This window comes from Silene latifolia, chromosome 5 (assembly GCF_048544455.1).
Source record: "Silene latifolia isolate original U9 population chromosome 5, ASM4854445v1, whole genome shotgun sequence".
Classification (NCBI taxonomy): Eukaryota; Viridiplantae; Streptophyta; class Magnoliopsida; order Caryophyllales; family Caryophyllaceae; genus Silene; species Silene latifolia.
In genome coordinates this window covers 49,894,915-49,919,950 of record NC_133530.1, presented here as the reverse complement: position 1 = coordinate 49,919,950, position 25,036 = coordinate 49,894,915, and the positions used below count along the sequence as shown (strand labels likewise).

The window sequence follows — 25,036 nt, the reverse complement described above, 5'->3', positions numbered from 1 at the left end:
GTCTGCTGCCGTTCGTATAATGAGTAAACAAACAGTGAAAGATTCTTGAGTCCTTTTGGTGGGTCAACCCGTTTTCCTTTTCCGCAAGACCATTGCCTTTGTCTAAGGGAAATGAATTCAGGTTGATGCTTCTAATTTCTTTTTGTTTAAATAGAGCTGCGATAACCATTTGGACAATGACGAGTTTTAAACCCAGGTCATTAAGTCAAAGTCGTGTTTTCATGTCTTTGTTTCTGTTTGAATCATTGAATGCTTGATAAAACTTTTCCATGTATTATAATTATAATATACTACTCCAATTTGCATTACCGAACAATGTGATTAAGTGACGATGGAAAGTAGAAGTATGATTCCTTAGAATATAGGAACAAACTCTTATATATGGAAAATGAATCACCATCTTACGGCAGCTCAAGTAAAAGCAAACTCACTTCCAAATAAGTTTTTGTGTGCACTTCCAAATTTTAACTACTTTTGCCCAATGTTTATGCCTACCATAAGATGTCCACATCCGTTTAACCTATCAGAGGACTACCAAACTAATGATTACAAGTTAATTAGTAAGACCTATTTGCAAGCAATGGTATTAAATGGAGGGTCTAGTTGGGACGCTTGCTTTCGCTGGTGGTTGAAAACTTTAAGGATTTTAGTTAAATTTTCCAAAAAAAATTCGAGTTTTTCTTATATTATTTCCTGTTCGCCTCCACTGAATTCAACTCCCGGCTCCAATATTGTTTGCAAGCATGGTATTAAATCTCGGTTTGAGATGTGGTCTTGCATTTGGCTGTCGTCCCTAACATCAATCATTTTACAATAAATGCAGCCGATGCTATCTCATATCTACTAACCTTAAAAACCTGACAAGGTTGTGTTTTGGTGTTACAATTAATATCTAAGATGCAGATATCAACTAGCTTGTTTGGTAGTCATGACTCATGAGTGATGGTACTCATTACCCGAGTTCAAACCCATCAACATCAAAATCAATTCTTATACCATACACCCAGGTGTATGGTACATTATACTCCTCCTTTATTCTAATAGTTAAAAGTTCTATAACATAAATTTGATAAATTGAAAAATAATAAAATTTGCATCATTATTCATAATTTTTATTCCTCTATAATTAGAGATCTCATTTGATATATTTTGGCATTTATTTTAATTTTACTCGCATATTCACAACATATAATTGACGTATTCATAACAATGAGATATTCATATTACATAATTGACATATTCACGTAGATATTCACATCATATAATTGACAAAGTCATGTAAATTAAACATCATATTATCAAAATAAAACTCACATCACCCAATTAATAACGATATTTACGCAATAAAATGAACATATTTACAATACATATTCGTAACAATAACAAATATATTCATAGAGTTGATTATCAATACCTAAACAGAATATAGCTACTTCACAAAAGTATAGCTATATATTCACACCAATAAATTATGTATATTCACAAATATTATTTACATATTCAGCACTTATAAATTACATATACATAAAACATAAACCACATATTCACAATATATAACATGTGAATATGTTATTTACTATATTTTATGAATGTCGAAATCTCCCTTTGCAGACTTACTCAAATCAATTAAGACCCTAACAAAGCACATAATGCAATTTAATTTTGCCAAAAAAATATGCAACTTATGAATTTGTGTAGGGATTATTACAGCGTTTTTGTCAAGTATTTTAAAGGGGAGGAAGTTTAATTGAAGTGGTGAGTGGTAAAATAATGGGTAGTTATTTTTATTATTCTTTATTTATTTATTTTTATTATTTTTTTCCTTAATAACTACCTAAGAGTATCCTACTCCCTACTCCTGGGAGTAGGATATAATTTACCATTAAAATAAGTGTGATTTCGACAAGTTGTCACTTAAACCAATTAGAAATCGTCGCTTAAACCAATTAGAAATCTAAAACAATTTTGGCAAATTAAAAAACTTGGAAATCAATAGCTTTAGCCGTGCAAGAAAAAGATAATGCGTGAATGGACCCCTAATCTTCCCTTTAATTTGGGCCTTCCATCATAATTAGGGTCAGTTGTTAAGAAGAATCTAGCATTAATCAATAACCATAATCATAAGCAAATATGTACTGTGGTTGTTTCTTCTTGGGATTGCTACCTAACTTTTTATATTTTTGCAGCTCATTTTCAACTGTTAACCATTTTCCTCCATCCTTCGCATGTTCCCTTTTAATTTCTACCCTTTTCTTGTGCATGCTTTACCCTCTTGCCTTACTTTCAAAGCAAATTAACAACTTTTAAACACACATGGCATCTTTTTCATCATGATCATAATTACTTTGCATATCAAAATAACTAGTTAGTCTATCTTAAGACGAGTTTATCCGTCGAAAAATTAAAAGGGTTAAATAGCACCCCACTTAACCCCTATTCTTTCGGGCTGACTGAACTGAATTGAGCTGAAATGAACTGAAGTAGGCAAACTGTGATGAAATTAAGTTGAAATGAACATGGCCTTAGATAGGTGATTAAGGTGAGGCGAGATAAGCTTTTCATTAGTCACCAGACATTTTGCTTTTTGTCACAGGTATACTATTTGACCCGTTTGAAGTTTGAGACTAACATGCCCGTCTCAAACAAGAACTTGTATTCTTTACAAACCTCACAATTTCCCTTAAACATACAACATTCACACAACTTATTGTCAAGCAGTCTAATAAAGAAATACGCCGTATATCCGTAATAAAATATATCCCAAATCTAGCAATTTAAGGCTTATATATAGAGGCCAATATCAAGTTTGTAGCATACAAGAATACACACTCTTGTTTGTGTAAATTAGAAAGTGTACGTCCAAGTTAATTAAGAAGAATGTCCACCCTAGTTGAAGCTCTTCCTACTTTGAACAACACCAACAATCTATCTTCAAATATGAAAGAGGAAGAGCGAAAAATGAGTAAAAAAGAAAGCTTATGTTGCGAGTTGAGAGAAAACACAGAGATGGGTCAGGATTTGAGGAAAGAAATTAGGAAAAAAGAGGGGCATAATGAAGAAAATGGCCCTCAAGTGAAGGAAATAGATAGTGATGCTTGTTTGAAATCTAATGTGGAGTTGAGTAATGTTGATCCCAAGTGTGGAAGCAACAAGCAGCTTGGAAAACATGATAAGGTAACTTACCTCCTCCTGTTTCGTAATCTTTGTTCTTCAATTTGCTTTGATTGTCACATAATTAACCTCTGTTCCAAGTATGCGGCGACACCATACTCCACCATACTAGTACATTGTCTAGGTGTTCTATTCGGCTATTTATTTTTTCTTTTTAGTTAAAGTCTTAATGTTTTTCTGTTTTTGTTTCAAGGAGGCTGACGAAAGCTTAAGTAGTGAGAAGCAGCAGATACCAAGTAGCATTCAAGTATCAGTTACTGAAGGTAATGAAGGTAATGTTGCCTATGATGTTACTCAGACTCGACTGTAAGTATTGAACAAACTAGATTGTTATCCTTGTTGATACTCATCACACTTTTTTTTTTCTTCTCTTTGGTTGATGATATGAATTAGCAGGCAGCAAAGAAGCACAAGTTCAAATATTGAGTTTGTCAGTAATATCTCCTGGTAGAGCTGATATAGTGTTGCCAATTCCGTTTCCTGCAACGACGTCCAAAGCTACATTATTTAGTCTCAAGGAAGGAAGCAAATACCGCATCAAATTCCATTTAACTGTTTCTGGCAACACTGTTCATAACCTCAAGTATACCTACATGGTTTGGAAATCTGGTATTAGAGGTACTTCTTCACTCCCCCTGCCTCTAAGCAATTACGTATTATATAGGGCAGAGCAAAAAATCCGATTATCCAAACTGATCCGATATCTGATCCGTATCCGATCCGAATGTTTGGATATCCGATCCGAAAGTTAAGTTTGGTTTGGATATCTGATCCGAAATCTTTGGTTTTGGTTTGGATATGGATATTAGAATTAAAACATTTGGATATCCGATCCGATCCGAAACTATAGTTTTCTAGTATAATTTCGAGAAAATAAAATTTTATTTGATATAACAACTTAATTAATGTTTAAAATATTAGTATTAGAGAAATATCTAGATGGTACTTAAATTTTATGTCGAGAACATTGGAATAAGAATACTAAAGAAAATCATCATGTAAGACTATGAATATAATCGTGTTTCAAACTTAATTTTAAAGTAAACTAGATTTTGTGCCCGTGCGTTGCACGGGTTTCAAATTTGTCATTCCTCTAATTGTTTAGACCTTTTCATATCATTTTGAATTATACGTAAAAGTTGTATTTAAATTACTCAAAGAAGGTACTCCGTATAAATATTCCTATCTTATTAATTTGAACACCTTTCAATAAAGTTTCTTTCTTTTCAAAAAATTATCTTATTAATTTTATATAAGATTAAGAAAATATTATCTTATTAATTTTATATAAGATTAAGAAGTACGTTTACGTAAAAATTCTAGGAATAAGAATTATAATTTGTTAGAATAAGAGGATAATTACAAATTATTTTAAAGTTTTATCCTTTAAGTTTCCACTTTTCAAATTTATAGATAATTTTTTTAATGGAATATAATTTAATAATTTGTAAATTAAGTTAGCAATTTCATGCCCGGCCGTTGGCCGGGTAATATCAAAAATAATTTCTAAATATTTATCTAGAAATTGTTGCTTTGAAAACATTTTTATAACAAATATAATAGAAGAATTTGATTTATCATGACTTTTATGCAGTTCATGACGATTGGAAATCCAATATTTCCAAATTTGAACCGAAATTGGTGCTTCATAATGTAAATTGTCCCAAGTAGTGTAGCCATGCAACTACGACTATTATATTTCCAATTAATCTTTCTCGGTCAATGTCATATTAAATTGTCAGTTTTGTTTAGATTTCTTAGTCGTATTGCTTTCTTATGCAATATCTTATATTGCGTGTCCGACTAAGTTCTCGAACCATAGCCCAGCGCGTATACTACTTAGAGTTTTACCTTACCTATAACTTATGCTAGGTTTTCAATTCTGGTAAGGATTGTTTGTAGTTTTTATGTAGGAACGGACCGTCTGTTGTAGTTCCAGACTATATAAGACACCTTGAATTTATGTCGTTTAAGTTCTGTTCCCCCGAAATTCATTAAAAAATGCTAATCTTTGAAATGTTATTTCGTCGACGTAATTATTGATCTACAACGTTTTCAAATCCTAATTAAATTAAATAAATTTAGGGAGAAGAGTCTTATTATTTTGATTATATAGTACTCCCTCTGTCCCGGTCATTTGTTGTCCTTTTCCATATTGGGGTGTCTCGGTCAATTGTTGTCCTTTCTATTTTAAGAATGAACTTGATGAGCAATTTGATCATTCACCCTCAATTTGTTCCACTTGTCATTTAGTAATTGGCACATTCCTCTTTCCTTAGTCTTTGTGCCAAAACTAAAGGACAACAATTAACCGGGACGGAGGGAGTATATAACTATTTATCTACTAATTTTATATGCAATTTTTACATACTTTTAATAAGAGCACTCAAAAAGCTTCACAAATATTGGAGTGTTGTAGTATTAGAATCAGTCAATTTGCAACCGTGTAACCCTTTCGTGTATATCTTTGATCAATCTCTTTCTAAAGTATTTTTTTTTTGGTTAAACATTTAACGTAAAATTGAGACTTATCTTTTTCTAATGATTCTTCCTGTTTTTTTAACTCGTTTATATTTAGTTTATTAACGTAGAAAGATCAATTCACTTATATTTAGATTGGTTTTAGCTTAAACCAATGATATCGGATATTTGGTTTTTCAAACCACATAATCCCTCCTATTCACTCATTTCTTCCCCTTTCATTTTGCACAAAAAATAAAAAAATGATTTTGAACCATACAAAACACTCTACCCCACATACAATTAAATTTGGAGGGTGGTTGTTGTTGCGTCTGGCGGTGATAGAGTTGTTGATTGGTTGCTTGAAACGGTTACCGACGAAATCTGCCGCCGTCCGTTGTAAGACATCACCCATATGATAGAGTTTGTGCAAATTGCAAATATGAATTCCATATAAAAAGGAGTTGGCGTACCGAGGGATTCAATATATTCTTACATCCATCTTTTAACAACTCTCTTAAAAATGAAAGATATTTTGACATGACTCGGACTTCTCAAAGGCTAATAACCTTACAATACCAAGGAATAGCGCATGTGCAAGCTTGTGTACAGCTTATTAGGCAATAATCTACCAACAGAAGATAAACTAATATTATCAAACTCTTACATAACGAAAATTTCTCACATTAAGTAAGAAAAAAAAAGTTACGTACTATATATGTTCATACTTGGATTTTTCAAAGCTTATTTCACCGTCAAGCAAAATCACTTACCACAATTATGTCCCTGTGTCATAATATATTATGTTTCAATTATAATTTATATCAAAGACTAAGCGGTGATTAAATTGTAATGACTATTTAAAAACAACTATAAGTATTTTTCTTATTTTAATTATCCATTACTAAAAACTCATTAGCCCGTATAATAAACTTAATCTCGTCTCATGATCCCATAAACTATACGTAGAGTATAATTGCTCATAGAGTATACAATAAAAAGATCATTATGTAATACGGAGTCCATGATAACAATATTAATAATATTTTGACGTAAGTTAAAAAAAATAAACTTGTAAATGAATCAAACTAAGTAAAAATACTTGATACCAAACACAAAAGGCCCCTATTTTATGTAACTCTAGAATTTTAGAGAAAAATAATAAGAGTTAGATACCAAATTACCGTTAAATTGCTTAGCTTATACGGAGTACTCCTATATATAATATAGGGTATGTGGGAGTTCGATCTGAAATATCTGGTTAATTTTTAGTAAAGAAGTCTTACAGAATCACGATACATACCACGATTATAACTTTGTTAGAGATTTTACGTCATAGTATCACATATACCTTCATCTCATAGAGTCATACTGATCCATCGTTACGACCTTCGGGAAAAGATCATTAAAATCAAGGACCTACAAATAAGCGAACAGAAAACAATAAATGAATATGATGAATGGATGGTGAATAAAAAAGAAGCAACTTGCAAATAGACTACGACAGTAGTATTGTAAAAGACATGATTAAAATAACGTAAGGTCTTATAAAAGAAAAACATAAAAGCAATAGAGAATAAAATCAACTTGGTAAGTGATTTGTACATATATAAACCTTCTTTATATATAGGCAGTGACTTGTTCGAAGAGCAATAAAACTCTCTTGTTTTTTAAAAATTTTAATTTTTAAGATAGAAAAGTTTGGAAGCATACGTACATATGCCTAATCTTGATGACTTTTGATAGAATTTGCATAAATATTGGAATAATTATACATAATATTATCTTAAATAAAAATTAATTAGGTAATTTTAAAAAGTTGGAGTCTCTAGAATAGATAGATTATTTTAAATAAAAATTAATAAAATCGTATGTAGATAGAATTTGCATAAATATTGGGATAATTATACATAATATTATCTTAAATAAAAATTAATTAGGTAATTTTAAAAAGTTGGAGTCTCTAGAATTGCCAGAAAAAAGTCTCTTTTATATATATACTAGATTTAATGCCCGTGCGATGCACGGGCCTATTAGTAATGGCTTTCAATCTATCTCTGCTATATCAAGGATTTATGTGTTTCTCAATTACATAAATTGAAAAGTAGATGCTCACAATCTGAATCAGTCAAGACATTTTAAACGTATGTATCCTCTTACGCATTTTGTTCTTTAAGACATACTCCCAAATCAGAACACAAAGGAATATATATCCACCATAATTGTGTAAAATTGTTTTATACAATAATTATTGATGACAAAAACTGCATAAAAAAAATTAAAAAAAAAAATAAGTCGGTCGTGCATGATGATATACGAAGCTAACTATAAACTCGTCTGACAACGTGGTTCCGTCAACATCAAGTATCACGTGACGATGATCATATTCCTAACGAAATTGCATTTGTCTTGCCTAGGAAAAAACTAATTTAAACATTAAAAAAAAAAAAAAAAAAAATCTATAGGTTAAATTTCAGAATTTGACATCATTTATTTGAAGTTTACTCCTAAATTTTCAACTCTAACTTACCTTTTCTCTATATTTGATTTAGGAGTATATTACTTTCAGTCGGGATAATGAAGGATGTAATTTTTTAAATTTTTTTATTTGTATTTTAACCTTTGACTAAATAATACTCCTAATAATGTTTTTCTTTTCATGCATATTTTGACCATTCGAATGACTGCATTTAGTGTCCGATCCCAAACAAATGTCGCCGCCTTTCATTTAAAAGGCCAATGAATCACAATAAACAGATATCCAAATTACACAAATTCTTATCCGTCTTAAGCTTTTTAAGACGTGTTAAATCATTACCACTTTTATACGTAAGACAAAAATAAAATGTCTAGATATAAGCAAAAAAACTTGTCTTTATCTATTTAAGTGGCAAATATTTGACCCTTTTCAATCTTAATATCCGTCTTAAAAGAGACTTATTGATAGAATTATGAGTACTGCGGAGTACAGAGTACGAACTTACGAACTATGCATGATTGGCTTTTGTAACATATAAATCTGTCATTATGTATTACTTATACGGAGTATATAATAATATAATACTTACACAATTTCAAACAGTTTCGAGTTTCTCAATTCTTAGTATTTTACCAGCTTTGGACTTCGTAAAATTGCTCGAAAGTGTTTTATAGTGTAGGTCGGTCATGTACTTTATCAGCTTTGGACTTTGTAAAATTGCTCAAAAGCGTTTCATAGTGTAGGTCGGTTATTTTCTTAATTCAATAATTTATGGTGTATCGAATATTTGTTATTAGATCAATTTGTTCAAACAATAATAAAAAAAACAATAGAACTAAATAAGTCTCTTCAAAAGTATCCAACCGCGAGTAAAATTTGATTAGTTTAAGAATTTGATAATGTGTGCGTACATATGAATGCGATCATGTTGGACTCCCTTCAACTCTCTAATTGGCAATTTTGCAAAGTGTGCTTATATGTATTCTTACAATTAGGATATAACTTAAGTTTAAGTACTTAAAATTTGGTAGTTTGTAATTTAGAGTTTCTAATATATTGTTCAAAGTTATTTGTGAAAGTTATACTTTTCTAAGTCTTTAGTAGTTAAGACGGAAACATAGTCTCAAGAGAGACTTTGAAGAAAGCGGTTCATTTAAAATAATAAAGTAATTGTGTCTACATTTAAAGTTAGACACTTAAAACATGTTCATACGAATTTTGTGTCGATCATCAATACTTAAGCCATAATCCGAATATGTACGGTCTTAAAGAACATATATGTTAACAAATGAGTTGTACTTCTATATAATAAAACCGTCTTAACATGTAATTAAGACCTTCTCACGCGATAACTACTTATAGACATATAGTAATGTTTGCACGGTTAGTTATCAAATTGAAGTACAATAATAACTCTACTATTTTCAGATTTCTAGGATACACTGAGTCATAAAAGATACCTGTAAGTCCATAAGCTATAGTTCTTCCAATAACCAAATGCTAAAACTTAGCTTTTCTAAATTGTTTGTTTGGGTAAATATGGCGTAATTACTATTTAAAAGCGAAAGGGTTTGGGGCTGGCCACCTGAAGAAAGTGGCTTCTGAAGCTTCGTTATCGGTAGATCTTTTATAGCCATAACTGGAAAACAACAAAACACGTATTAGTAATAAAAAAAAGGAAAAAAAAAATCTAAAGCTACAAATATTAAAATAAGTATACGCATATATTAGAGTAATATAACAAATGAAAAAAATAATAGAATTATTGGCTTCGAAAATTTGGACGCTTTGTAATTACTCAAAAAATACGTACTTAGTATAGATACTGATCCAATGCTTACACCCTTCCGAAAAAGATCATACCTACAAATAAGCAAATAAAAAACAATTAGTTTCAATCTAACATGCTAGTGAAAAATTTGGAAAATCTAAAGGAAAACAAAGTCAACCTTTAAGCTCCCTGTATAAACCTTATTTATAGGTATGTTAGTTGTTTGAAGTCAAACAAAACTCTTACGGAGTATATGAGAGAAACACAAATATAGGGTAGATTCAGTAGAATTTTATTAGCATTACACTTTTTTTATCGTCGGGTTCCATATTATGCTGTGACAAATTATTATCTTTTCCAATAATATATAATCATTTTTTACATCTTCATTATTATCTCTGAAAATATTTGTATTAAAAAATATTTTAGGTAGTTCGTAAGAGTTGGAGTCTCTATAATCGCTCGAAAAAAGCTTCCTTTATTAATATAGATAGATATTGATTCAAAAGTATGGATATCCGATGGATATCCGCATCCGATCCGATTATTTTGGATACCCGAACATTGGATATCCGAAACATTTGGTTTGGATATTGGATATCTAATTTCAGGATTTTTAATATGGATATCCGATCCGAACTAGCACTTTGGATCAAATACCCGATCCATACTCTGCCCTAGTATTATACTCGCCCGTATAAGTTGGCATAGTTGGTTAAAGTATGAGCCAGTAGCTCCTACGTCTTATATTTGAAGTTTTCAACTCTGTATGAGTTGGCATAGCTCGCTAAGTCAAAGTCACCATGGTAAAAAGAGTGACTTACTGTATATACGTGATTTTTATAGAATTATGTGTACTCAGAGTTTACCTAGCACCATCGACAAAAGGTTGTGATGTTATCCTAATTATGACGGGTCATATTTGAATTATTGGGCCCTCTCGAATTTCTTGAATAATTATCACTACTAGGTTTGGTGTCCAAGGGGTATCCAAGGACATCTTTAATGAGTATGAACTATTATTATACTGTAGTTAACATATATTGCGGTGAGGTGATTACTTACTGTTATTGATTGTGAAAATCACATTTTAAAAAGAAAATATGGAAACTGATGGGAATTATTGCAGTGCACCAAACAAAGAAGATGGTAGGCACATTTACCCCTCGTGAAGAACCATATGTTTATGAATTGGAAGAAGGAACCACCCCTACTGGATTTTTTGCTAGAGGACCTTTTTTTGTTAAATCTAAGGTAATCTCATTAACTCTAACCATCATCATAAATTATTGATCATAGTTTATTTTCATACTTCACTTTTTACTCTTTACCATACCTTTAATATTGGAATTTACACGTGATGAGTAAAATGTGCTGTGAAAATCAGCTCTCATTAATTAATATCAATCACTATAATACTAAAATTGTATTTAACCATTAAATACCTTCTAATTTGGGTATTAATTTAGGAATTAAGAACTAAATTACACATTAACCAATATAATTAATGCCTATATTAAAAATTTATTTCCTCTTTTGATTTCTTAACCCTTTTTTTTAATATGATTTGTGCATGTTTTGATCATGTCATATTAATTTGGTGTATCTATTTGTAATTAAACAGTTTGTAGACGATGATGGCAATTGCTATTTGGACACCAATTACTACTTTGACATCAGAAAAGATTGGGGAGCCAGAGAATAGAGTTAGAATTTGATTATTTCTGCAATTTGATCTAAGATCTGTGTAAAACAACTAATTAGTGCTCTTCTTTATTTATCTAATGTTTTTATCCAAACTCTAGTTATTGTCCATGTATTGAACAAAATTGACTTATGTACTCGTATTTGTGGACAATGAAAGAGTATCGCTAGATGGCCCTTTCTCGATTCCACGAAGAATAATTCTCGTGTGAGATCTCTCAAATAATGTGTGTATTTCCGAGCATATGAGTAGTTAATCGATTTTACGTTTTATCTTTTATTTTAGCTCTATTCATTTCAACAAATTTCAATTCAATTCACTTAATTCAGTACAATTAAGCTCGATTCCTGAAAGAATATTCTCGATATAGAGTCCTTGTATGACAAGTCTCTAATATTCTCGATATATTTTGTGTATTATTCTTGCCTTAGTCGTAGGATAGTTTACCTTATTCGTAGAAGATTTGGTTGCGTAGAGTTGTATATATGCTATGATTGTTTGTACGATGAATGATAAGATCAATTAATCTTCCAAAACTTCTTCTCTGTTTTCTCGTTTATCATGGTATCGTGAGCGAGGTTCATCATTACACAATAAAAAAAAAAAAAAAAACACACACACACACACAAATATACATCACGAAAATCATTCAATTCCCAAAGATGCCAGGTGTCACGGTCCGAAACTTTTAGTCGGGGCGTGACGCGCACCTTTGTCTAAACACTTTGACAAGAATGAAAGCGAGAGCGTTAGGCACTAGTGTTTGTCAAGCACTAGGCACTCGTAATCGGTCTCGGGTTGTGGGTGTTGAAATCTTAGTCTCGATCGACACACACGGGCTTGTTAGAGAGGTGAAGGCAAGAGTCGTTCACAAGAAAGCAACAACAAGCAATAAGAAGGCAACTTGGTGGGAAGCAGATGTTTGATTGACTAGTACTCCCAAAGAGGGAAATTTGATATTACATCCTGGTAGCAGGAAACATTGAAAGTGCAGAATAGCGATACACCCATTTAGGGAAAGAAAAAGCTAATGCTAACTATGCTAAACTAGGAAAGTAATTACTAAAAATATACAAGAGGAAATGAAACTACATAGCATAAATAAAACTAAGGGTTCGAAGTGTACGGATCGTCACACTCCCCCCCACCTAATCTGTTGCCGTCCTCGGCAACGCTGGAACTCTTCAAGTCTTCAAGGCTGGATTAGTCGGCTGATGTTGTTGGAAGTTGATTGGAACGGATGTTGGCGCGCTGGCTCTTGTTGCGGGTTGGATCTTCAGGATCTGGATGGTACGGCTTTAAGCAGCTCACATGGAAGACCGGATGACACTTCATCCAGGCAGGGCGGTCAAGCTTGTAAGCAACTTCCCCAATCCGCTTGATCACTTGGATGGGGACTTCATACTTTCGCACCAGCCGCTTGTCTCTTCCCCTAAGAAATCTCATCTGCTCCTTATTCAACTTCACCATGACCATGTCGCCTACCTTAAACTCTCTTGGCCCCCGGTTCGCATCTGCCCACTTCTTCATGCGGCGGGATGCCTTCTGCAAGAAAGCGCGAGCAATCTCAGCATTGACATTCCATTCTTTAGCAAACTCGTGAGCTTTCTTCGTCTGGCCACCATAAGAATCTGCAGCTGTGGGAGGAAATAACGGTTGTTGACCTGTGACAAGCTCAAACGGGCTCTTGTTAGAAGAGGAGCTCATTTGAACATTAAAACAGAACTGGACAACATCTAGGAGGCGCACCCACTCCATCTGAGTTGCGCCCACAAAATGTCTCAAGTACTCTTCCAACATGCTATTCAATCTTTCCGTCTGGCCATCTGTTTGAGGATGGTAACTTGAGGACATCCGAAGTTTAGAGCCCAGGAGCTGGAACAATTCTCCCCAAAATAGTCCCGTGAAGCGAGAGTCACGATCACTAACTATACTTTGAGGTAGTCCCCAATATTTCACAACATTCTTGAAGAACATCGTGGCCGTCTCTTCAGCACTGCACGTCTTCGGAAGGGTAATGAATGTGGCATACTTCGAGAAGCGATCCATAACGACAAGGATCACACTGAGAGCCCCTACCTTCGGTAACCCAGATATGAAGTCCATCGAGATACTTTCCCATGGACGAGTTGGTACCGGTAAGGGATTTAGTAGCCCCCCTGGCTTCTGTTTCTCTCCCTTGTCTTGTTCGCAGATCAGACAGGTCTTTGTGTACTCTATTACATCATCCTTCATCTGCGGCCAGTAGTAGCTTCTCTTCAGTAGGCATAAGGTTCTCTGCCACCCCGGATGACCTGCCCACAATGTATCATGGCACTCTTGCAAGAGAATCTTTCGCAGCTCTGCCGCTTTTGGAACAAAGATCCGATGTCCCTTCGTGAACAAGAGGCCATCCTCCATCCAAAATTTGCGAGTCTTCCCTTCGATGGCTAATTGTTTCAGATTCCTTGCCACCGGGTCCAGGTCGAGGTGCTCTTTCACCTTAGCCTGAATGTCGGTAGCCACTGTGGTGGTAGACAAATGAGCAATCGTGTGCAATGTGGCCAAATCACATCTTCGGCTAAGGGCATCGCGACTGCTTTGCGGCTCCTGGTCTGTAAGCGAATTCCACATCGAACTCTGCCAACAATTCTTGCCATCTAGCTTGTCGGCTTGTCAGCTTGGGCTGAGTCAAGGAGTGAGATGCTGCGGTATTATCAGTCTTGACAACGAACTTTGATCCCAAGAGATAATGCGTCCATCCCCGCAAGCAATGAACAATAGCTAGGAGTTCTTTCTCTTGTACCGCATAACGAGTCTCGGCTCCATTAAACTTTCTGCTCTCGAAAGCCACAGGGTGACCTTCTTGGAGTAGCACCCCCCCGAGGGCGTAATCAGATGCATCTGTCTCAACTTCAAAAGGCTTCGTGATATCCGGCAACGCCAAGACCGGTTCCTGTACCACCGCTTCCTTGAGCTTCTCAAAGGCCCTCTTCTTGTCGATAGACCACTCCCACTTATTATCCTTCTTCAACAAGTCGGTGAGCGGGGAAGCAATTTTCGAGTACGCTCGGATGAATCTTCGATAGTAGTTTGCGAGCCCCAAGAAAGAGCGGAGCTCAAACACATTCCTTGGGGTTCCCCAGTCCTTGATAGCGGCAATCTTCTTCGGATCCATCTTCAGTTTGCCTTTGCCCACTATGTGACCAAGGAAATTCACTTCGGGTTAGGAAAATTCACATTTCTCTCTCTCTTCACGAATAGGTGGTTCTCTCGTAGCTTCGCGAACACCAACTCCAAGTGTTTTACATGTTCAACCAACGAGCGACTATATAAAACGATATCGTCCAGATATACCACCACGAATTTGTCCAGGTACTCATGGAAAATATGGTTCATCAACGTACAAAACGTTGCAGGGGCGTTCGTCAAGCCAAAGGGCATGACCAACCATTCAAAAGACCCATACCTCGTCACACAAGCAGTTTTCGGCTCATCCCCTTCGGCAATTCGAACTTGATGATAACCAGATCTTAGGTCGAGCTTGGTGAAGTATACAACGCCTTGTAATTGATCGAACAAATCCGCTACCAATGGGATGGGGTAGCAGTTCCTCACCGTCAGCTTGTTCAAGGCAGAAACGGAGTTCAGGGACAGAACTCAGCCAGGAACAGGCGCAGCAGAGCTGCGTCCTTTGGAATAGGCGCAGCAGACGCTGCGTCTGTTCCTTGGCTCAGTTCTGGCTGTGAAGCCGTAATTGCAAGCCGTTAATGTTAATTGGTGATTCAATGATTAATTAAATTGTTTACTCGGATGGAAGTGATTAACATGTTATTTAACATATGAATAGGTCATAAAAACAGTAAAATATGAATAAGACGGATGCAAACGGATTAATTACATGATGATATAATGATAGAAGTGAAAAATATTAATGAGTCCTACGAACTAAATCAATTAACTACGTTAGATACAACAGATTAATGACGAATATACGACGAATATGCGAATAAACAGATGAAAACTATATCAAAGACGAATCCCAGAAACCCAATATGAACAAATTGAATCTCTACAACCCGGAATTGAATTTAATGACGAAAACCCACGAATATTGGATTATTAGGGATTTGAGTCAGATTTATGATGATTAAAACATGCTAATGATGATGATTATAATATACATGTGAATATTATGATGTTAAGACGAAGAATTAACAGACGAAGCAAGCAAAAGAAAGAATTTGAACACGAATTACAGAGGACAAACGAAGAAGAAAGGAAGCAGGAACTGCGGCAGCCTCACGAAGAGGCGCGGCGAATGCGCTCCTTCAAGAGGCGCAGCGATTCTTTGCGTCCTTTCTCGACGGTTATCTACTGGAAATCCGCAAAAACAGGTTTTAACAAAGGGTTTTAGAAATCGGTTTTAATGGTACTTTCGACATAAACCTTACAATGATTATACAAAAAGTAAAATACAATAAATAAAAGAGGAAATTATACACCCTCAGACTTACATGTTGACGAAACGAGAAGGACTAAGATATCGATTAGTGATGCTCGACGCGAATGTAAAGAAAGTGCCCTCGTAAGAGGAAAACGATTGATTGATTAAGTTGATTATTGGTGTAGTGGGTCAAATTGGTCGGTCATGCAACGGAGAGGCTGGTACCGAAAAGATCCGAGCTTACGTGGTCGAAAGTTCAAGCACGTAGGCGCCAATAAGTAAGAACAAAGTCTAGAATGCAAAGGGAGAAGAGAAGGGCGGACACTCGCGTGAGAAATATGAGGAACGAAGGCTCTTATTTATACTAATCACGTGAAGGAATTAGAGTTTCGGAGACTCTTTGGAAGTGAATCTCGGAAAGATATGAAAAAGATACGAAAAACACGCGAAAGGGCACGGGAAGAGGCGCGGCGACACTGCGTCTCTTGGAAGAGGTGCGACTGCTGCGTGCATTCCCGGGAGGTTTCCTCTGCTATTTGAAGAAAGATTTCCGCGTTTGAGTTATGGTAGGACGGAAATAATTCGATTTCCTTAATATCTTATATGAATATTACGGGATATTATTTGCCAAAAGATAAAGTTTATGAAAATATGGAATAGAAATATCCGGAACATTCCAGAACATTCTGACTCGGGATTTAACAGTTATCAGAAAATGGAGACGGTTTTAGGCCCGGACTCCGAATGTACTCTAATTACTGCCAAAACGACCGTATCGGGACGTAGATGACAACCATGAGGTAGACATTATTATTTGAGCAATCACTTGACGATAATCTTACGAACTGTCACAAATCGTTCCGCGTATTAAACATGCGGCCCAATCATCACCGGGTGGTTTGCGGGAGGTGCAGAAATGAGGTATCTACAGACGGGTTTGACTTTGGTAGAGTCAAATGGTCAACTTTGACTTTTGCTTTAATGAGTACTAGACTTTGTGCCCGTGCGTTGCACGGTTTCTAAATAATGTTTTATTTTTAACTAAAGTGGTAGAATATGTAAGTTTTGAATGTGAGAACGGTAAAATTTGCTATCGTAAAGTAATTAATGACTTTGAAAATAAGTGCAGTCGACGTTGTGAATTAATTTCAGTTGGTCTCTTTAATTTTAATTAGTCTTTTGTACGATTGTGTTATATATTGCTCCGTATTATACAGTCTTCATTGGCATATCATGAAACCTTTATTGTCATCTTAGATATGTGTGATCGTGTTTGTCAGTATGTGGCTTTAATTTATATAGGTTGTGCCCTAATTATAATTAGCAAGTCTCAATTGTGACGATGTTTTGTCTTAAATAAATACATGAGTAGTACTACGTATACATAAACTCAATGCCAAACCCGACTAACCCGTACCATGTGTTTTCATTATCTCACTGGGATACTCGACTTCAAGCGTTGAACCAACCACATTCAGAATACTATTGTCCTAAAGCAAGCATCCTGCCTTCCCCTTCCTTGAGGACAAGAAATCTAGAATGACTGCACCCTCTATAATAAGAATACGTCAATCCCCCAATGTTATACGTAATCGTCGTACGAAGATTCTAAAACCTTTTCGATGCTAAATAAAGAGTAAAGAAACTGACGATTCTACATCCCTTAACAAACATTTACAATATAGGCCACACCCCTTATATGATTTCTATTCAACTCAAGCATACCCATTAGCCATTGATGAATTTGTGGATATAGAATTCTAGCATCAAGCAACAATTAGTATTTGATAATAAGATAATTATTTTTAAATAAAACTAATTATAAAATAAATAAATGTTATGTTGTACGAAACCTCAAGTTTCAAGTCTCACTCGTGAAAACTCGTTTCAAACAATCAACCAAGATAACAAATAGATTACGACTTATTAATATTCATTTACACGCTACACTTGTTTTTAATCCGATTCCGGCATTACGCTTTGCTTCCGCTTTTTCGTCATCACCACGACCTGCATTCATCACCATCGCCATTCATCCCCATGCCGATTTACCGGCATCCGACTACCCCACCGACACAGAGCACACCACTTAATATTGGAAAGCTGCATTCGGGTTCAAAACCGAGTCATGGCAAACACGGTGGTGTTGAGGCTGGTTATGGTGCCGTGTAATGGTGAGTGTGGTGGCTGAATGGTTGGTGGTTTGTAGTGGAAGTGATGATGGAGCATGGTTGATGCTGATGAGTTTACAGGGGAAGATGGAAGTATGGGGTAAAAAACAAAGAACATACGTAAGCTAAGCTGATGCATGGTGTATATATATATATATATATATATATATATATATATATATATATATATATATATATATATATATATATATATATATATACATACATACTTTGTAATTAGTGTTTTAGTTCTTAACAAATTCAAATGGAAAATAGATTTTTTCAGTTGTGATTAATTATAATATAATTATTATATCTTCTGCATTATCTGTTTGGCTGAATTTATATCTTTTTGTACATATTAATATTTAAACTATATAGGTGTTTTATAAAAGTTGGAGACTCTAGAATTGCCTGAAAAAAGCCTCTTTTATATATATACTAGATTTAATGCCCGTGCGATGCACGGGCCTACTTGTAGTCATCTGTCGTGTATAATGTCATAAATAATACGGAGTAAATGTTATCATGATCCAAACTATATGCTACTTTGTTTATGTGGTGTATGGAATTACTGTTATGATTACCTAATCGCAAATTTTACTATATATTTATTATGTTCCAACTTTAAGCCTTTAACTTAAGAATCTTAGTCAGCAATAGTACTCTCTCGTGTAAAGTCTATATTAGTTTGAGATTGTCATGTAAATATGTAACAATTACTGGAAAAAACAGTGTAACACAAAATAATGTTGTAAAATAAATCAATTATTACACTTTCTATGATATGATAATGGAATTATTAACATGACTTTTTAGTATTAATTCGAAGCTTATTTGTTGTAAGTATAGTTTACATTAAGCTATTTTTCTCTCGCATAAAAGACAAAATACGTTTAACTTATTTCATGTTCTATTTATGTTCAAGGTTGTAAATATCATGTCAAAGGGGGGGCAATAACTATATTTTCATTTAAATGGATTATAATGTATTAACAAATCCGTTTTACACAACTTTTATGTAAGACTTCCTCACAAAAGAATAACTTATAGGAGTATTTCTGTAAAAGATTATTGCTAATAAATGAGTTCTCCTTTTACACAATAAAACCGTCTCACCATAAGACTTAGACTTGCATGTCTCATGCAGTAGTTATCTCATTTTTTGACATTGCTCTTTTCAAAACTACCCCCATTTCCAAACCCACCTTGCTTTAATGCCCGTGAGCCGTCTTAAGGTTAAGACGAATACACCCGTTTAAATGAGAATTTGTGATTAGAAAAATGTATACTATAATTTTTTTTCCCACAAAAAGTTTAGGTTATGAAAGGTATTATATTTTAAATAATAATGACAACGATTCAGCCTGTATTTCATAAGATAGAATTAGACTATTATTAGGGATAGTTAGGACTTAGGATTAAGGAGTGCATAATGAGAAAAATTGAGGGGTTTTCCTATTTTTTGTTTTTCCTTCAGCATGTATAATTATCATATAATCGAAAGAAACGACTAAAACTGTCCAAAATTCTAGAGTATTACTTTTTCTCCGTCCCAATTATTGTTATCATTTACTTTTTGGACTCTATTTATAAGAAGTTTCAAAACAGCTTTCAATATATAACATAATAAAATATATTCGTGTGAGATCTTATTTTATTTTTCTAAATTAATTTTTACAAATATGTAAATATAGATATTAAGGAAATACTATGAGCATTGGCAACAATATATAAAAGGCAAATGATAACAAATAACTGAGACGAGGGGAGCTGATGCTACTAATTGTCCGTGTTCTTTTAGAGCTGTTTTAACGAAATAATATGAGCATAAGAGTATTGACAAATATACAAAAGACAAATAATAACAAATAATTGAGACGAATGGAGTATGCTAATTGTTCGTTCTTCTTTCAACCCTGTGAATTAAAGTAGTGTACAACTACCATAACTAAAGAGATTCTTACGAATAGTTAACCTCTTGTCAAACAGAGTTAACATAAATTCACTATGAAAAAAAAATGCCTTTAAACTCTCTCAAGATTCTCTATCCCTAAACCGATATATATACCCCTTCAACGTGCATTCCGGATTTGGTAAAGGGGTCTTTGCTTTGAAAACGGAAAAGCCCGTAAAATAAACTAATAGTAATATGTTTATTTATTTGTGCAAGTAATTTACAAAAAGTACGTAGCTTCGATGCTTAATTAGTTCATAAGCATGATAATAGTGATAATTCCTCTCTTCTAATTGTATATGCTCCCACAACTTCAAGGTACTTCACTACTCGTCTGTAAAAGATACGGAGTATTAACGTATCGAATTTCGGATTCAAATTTTACACTTATGAACAATATACGATACGGAATACATGTCATGCACATCTCATTGATTACTTGTAAATGCGAATTATTTAATCTGAATTGAATTAGCATCTTACAATAATCGTCCATGTTGATTTACTCGAATAATCCTGAAAAAATAAAAGTAAATATCGTATGAGAAAATAACATTTAAAATATAAAATTATGAACGATAACGATGCATAAATGGAAAAACTATAATAACACATCATAACTAAAAATAAACCAGAGAATAAAATAGATAGCAATATTAGTCTATATTATAATCGCAAAGCAATCTTTATATACAGTTGCAAGAATGAAAAAAGCTCAAGAATAAAAAAACCCAATTTGAATTGACGCAGGAATTTGTGATTCTTTGGAAGCATATATATATATATATATATATATATATATATATATATATATATATATATATATATATATATATACACACACAAGTACTCTGTAGTTCCTATGTCCTAGGATTGTGCTAGTGGTTTGGTAGAATTAGGCGTCTTTCACACCACAAGCAAACCTTTTTTTTTTTTTATGCAGATAAGATTGTATTAATATTAGTATTCTAGTAGAGTTGTACGTCAAAGCAATTTTATCTCTTTGATGATTGTACACTTTTAAATTTTAATAAACTATTAAAATATACTATTTAATTTAATTTAATTGAAGTAAATAAATTTTTTGATTTTCATTTAAATATATATAGTAGTTTATAAAAGTTGGACTCTCTGTAATCGCTTGAAAAAAGCTTCCATTATTAATATAGATAGATATTGATTCCAAGTATCAACTTCTAAATTTGATTCTGTCTCAACCCGTCTCATTACTTCCCCTTGCTTCCCCGTCTCACCTACAAATTATAAACAATGAAATAATATTAATACGAATATTATAAAAACCCGAGTAATAATTAAATATAACGAATACGACTAATAGTTATAGATTAGTAAATTAATAACAATGCGAATATTACAATAAAAAATACGATTAAATATTAAATATGACTAAGATACCTAATTATTATAAATTAGTAATTAAATGAGCTAATTAGACAATTAAGCACGTAAAATCGAGTCGGAATAAGGCAATAAGATGAGGCTAAATCGTCCTAAATTAGTACGATATCAGCAGGGAGTCAAAAATGGAGAGACGCCATGAGTAAGGAAATTGATGCGTTAGAAAGAAATGGAACATGGAAACTTGTTCAATTGCCGCAAGGAAAGAAACCAATTGGCTGCAAATGGGTCTATAAAGTCAAGTACAAAGCTGATGGGACGGTTGAGCGCTACAAAGCCAGACTCATGGCACAAGGGTTCACACAAATTGAAGGAGTGGACTATCATGAGACATATGCACCGGTGGCGAAAATGACTAGTGTTCGTTGTATGCTAGCGGTGGCAGTAGCAAAGAAGAAGTGGTTCATTGAGCAGCTAGATGTCATGCATTTTTGCACGGGGATCTCGATGAAGAAGTGTATATGAAAATCCCGCAAGGTTTTGAGAGGAATGGCGAAATTAAAGTGTGCAAGCTCTTGAAGTCAATATACAGACTAAAGCAAGCTTCCCGGAATTGGTTTGCGAAATTGACAGCTTCATTGAGACGGTATGGTTTTGTTCAATCGCTAGCAGACTATTCCTTATTTACATATAATAGGGACGGGGTATTCATTGCAGTCCTTGTATATGTAGACGACATGATTGTCGTTAACAATAACAGTGAGGCGTGCAAGAAATTTAAACAATTTCTCAACAATAGTTTTGGCATCAAGGATTTGGGTCGTCTCAAATATTTCTTGGGTATTGAGGTAGCCCATGGAACTAAGGGTCTGTTTTTAAACCAGCGAAAATATGCATTAGGCATCATCGAGGAGACAGGAATGACGGGTTCCAAACCTGTCCACACACCCATCCAGCAACATCATAAGCTAGCATTAGCGAACGGATACGTATTAAAGGATATATAATGAAGTACCGACGACTAGTTGGGAGGTTGGTTTATCTCACCATTACACGGCCTGATTTGGTGTATGTTGTACATGTGTTGTCGCAATTCATGAATGAGCCGCGGAAAGAGCATTGGGACGCCGCATTAAGAGTAGTATGATATGTTAAAATGAATCCAAGCAAGGGAATCATTTTGAGAAAGGAATCGGATTTACAATTGCGAGAATATTGTGATTCAGATTATGCTAGCTGGCCATTGACGGGGAGGTCTTTAAGCGGTTATTTTGTGTCACTCGGAAATTCGTCAATATCATGGAGAGCTAAGAAGCAAGTGACTGTTGCGAAATCCACACGGCGAGCGGAATATCGGCGGCGGCGGGCACAAGTGAGTCAATTTGGCTTAAATCCTTTCTTGGATCACTCGGAGTTTTTCATTTACTGACCAATGAAGTTGTTTTGTAATAATCAGCGGCGATTCATATTGCGAAAAATCCAGTCTTTTATGATCGTACAAAGCATATTGAAATCGATTGCCATTTTATAAGACAACATTTAGTCAACAAAACAATTACTACGCTTCATATTCGTAGCAAGGAGCAAATAGCAGATATGTTTACAAAAGCATTCGGAGGAGAAGCGTATGGATATTTGCAGTCCAATTTGAGACTTGGTTTACCAAGTGCTCCAACTTGAGGGGGAGTGAAAGAATATTCTCGATATAGAGTCCTTGTATGACAAGTCTGTAATATTCTCGATATATTTTGTGTATTATTCTTGCCTTAGTCGTAGGATAGTTTACCATATTCGTAGAAGATTTGGTTGTGTAGAGTTGTATATATGCTATGATTGTTTGTAAGATGAATGATAAGATCAATTAATCTTCCAAAACTTCTTCTCTGTTTTCTCGTTTATCAATTCCGCATAAAAGAACGGGGCTTAAGAGCATCCGTAAAGGCGGAAATTTGCCTCCCCATATACCCTCTCTCTCATCATATGGGGCACCTCATTATAGCATCACTAATTCTCATTTGTGACGGCAATATCCGTCACAAGCTTGTGACGGATACCGTTTCCTCTCACAAAATGCCCATTGAGAGGTGAGTGGAAAGCACATGGGGGGTGCCCCACCTTGTCTCCTCCCCCTTTTTGTGAGATGTCACAAGCTTGTGGCGGGATTAACCCGTCTCAAGCAAGACTAGCTGTTATAGCATTACCTTTCCCATCACTTGGGGCTCCTCTACTTTGAGGGGAGGTCCCCAAGAAAATGCAAAGCTTTTTTTTGTGTTTTTTTTTGGGAGGTTCCCAAAATGTTGAGTAATTTAATTTTGTTAGGGAACTTTATTGTTGCGGATATGATATTATAAAATGGGAAGGGTAGATGAAAAAGTTAATGGAGAAGATGGTGGAAGAATAGGAAAAGGAGAGATAAAATATGAAGAGTGATGCTCTAAGAGCCTGAGAAAATGGAGAGATGGCAAGAAACAAAGTTATTCCTAAGTGATCATGATTAGCTGTCAATATATACATGTTTTGGGATTGTTTACTACTCCCTTCATTCAACTCCACTTTCTGTTATCTTTTTGTGCGGGTATTAAAAACAGTTAAAAACTATTAAAAATACATATGGAAAGGGAATGGTGGGGTTAAAGATATTAAAAAAATATAAATGTGAGTTTTATGGTGGATTTGTGTGGGGTATGAATGACATTTTTTGTAAATATAGATTTTCAATAAGGATAGAAAGGTCTTTTACATGTCCAAATATGGAAACCTGTAAAGTGGAGTTAAATGGACGAAAATAGAATACTTGTAAAGTGGAGTTGAATGGAGGGAGTAGTACCTTTACAAATTACAATCATGTTGATGGCGTGACAATGGACCCTCGATCTACAGCCTTCAATTATTTAATATACTGTTGACTTTAGCTTTAAATGGTCTACTATAGAGTTTAATATGTTCAAAATGCGATCAATTATTATTGCTCATTTCTACTCATTAAGCTTTTCCAATTTGTTGATAAGAGAATCCAACCATTCGTTTTCATTGCCCAACCATCTAATGATATCAACACCATTCCTCGTATTGTTTTTATTTAGCAATTAGTATCATTGTTACTAATGAGAAATGATGGTCGATATAGATTTCAAATACAGAGGTTAATCGTACTCGGGCAACATTACGTAAGGCATAGTTTGGTTTTCGATGATGATAGTGGAAAAGTTAACAGTACAAACTACAAAGGGTCATAGATCTTGGTTTCATTTGTATTTTAATTAGTACATAAAATGACTATGAAAAATGCTATCAACGATCTTTTTAGGGTTTTTTTTGATCTTTTCCTCTCACAATATAATAATATATTTAATATTTTAGCCACTTATTTGTTACCCTGGTCATCAAATAATAATGTATTTAATTGTTTGTGTGAGGAGAAGGCGGGAGAAGAAGACCCAAATGAAAAGCTGCTTGGCATTCTTCAATGTCAATTGCGTCTCGAGATGGATTCAAGTTATCTCAGATTGTTGATGGCTTAGGAATTATTTACTATAA

At 34.3% G+C, this 25,036-nt stretch overlaps 1 protein-coding gene across 6 annotated transcripts; it reads left to right on the top strand.

Annotated features, from left to right (window-relative positions):
- Window positions 1-2,787: 2,787 nt before the first annotated feature.
- On the top strand, window positions 2,788-11,772 carry LOC141657381 (rho GDP-dissociation inhibitor 1-like). 6 transcript variants are annotated; one of them, XM_074464595.1, is made up of 5 exons: window positions 2,788-3,174; window positions 3,368-3,434; window positions 3,568-3,789; window positions 11,011-11,135; window positions 11,506-11,772. In XM_074464595.1, exons 1-5 carry the CDS (start codon window positions 2,878-2,880, stop codon window positions 11,584-11,586), a joined length of 792 nt encoding a protein of 263 aa, XP_074320696.1. In that variant the 5' UTR covers window positions 2,788-2,877; the 3' UTR covers window positions 11,587-11,772. The 6 variants fall into 6 exon arrangements, with proteins under 6 accessions (XP_074320696.1, XP_074320695.1, XP_074320692.1 ...); XM_074464594.1 differs by having other exon boundaries at window positions 3,565-3,789; XM_074464591.1 differs by having other exon boundaries at window positions 3,368-3,443.
- Window positions 11,773-25,036: the final 13,264 nt, after the last annotated feature.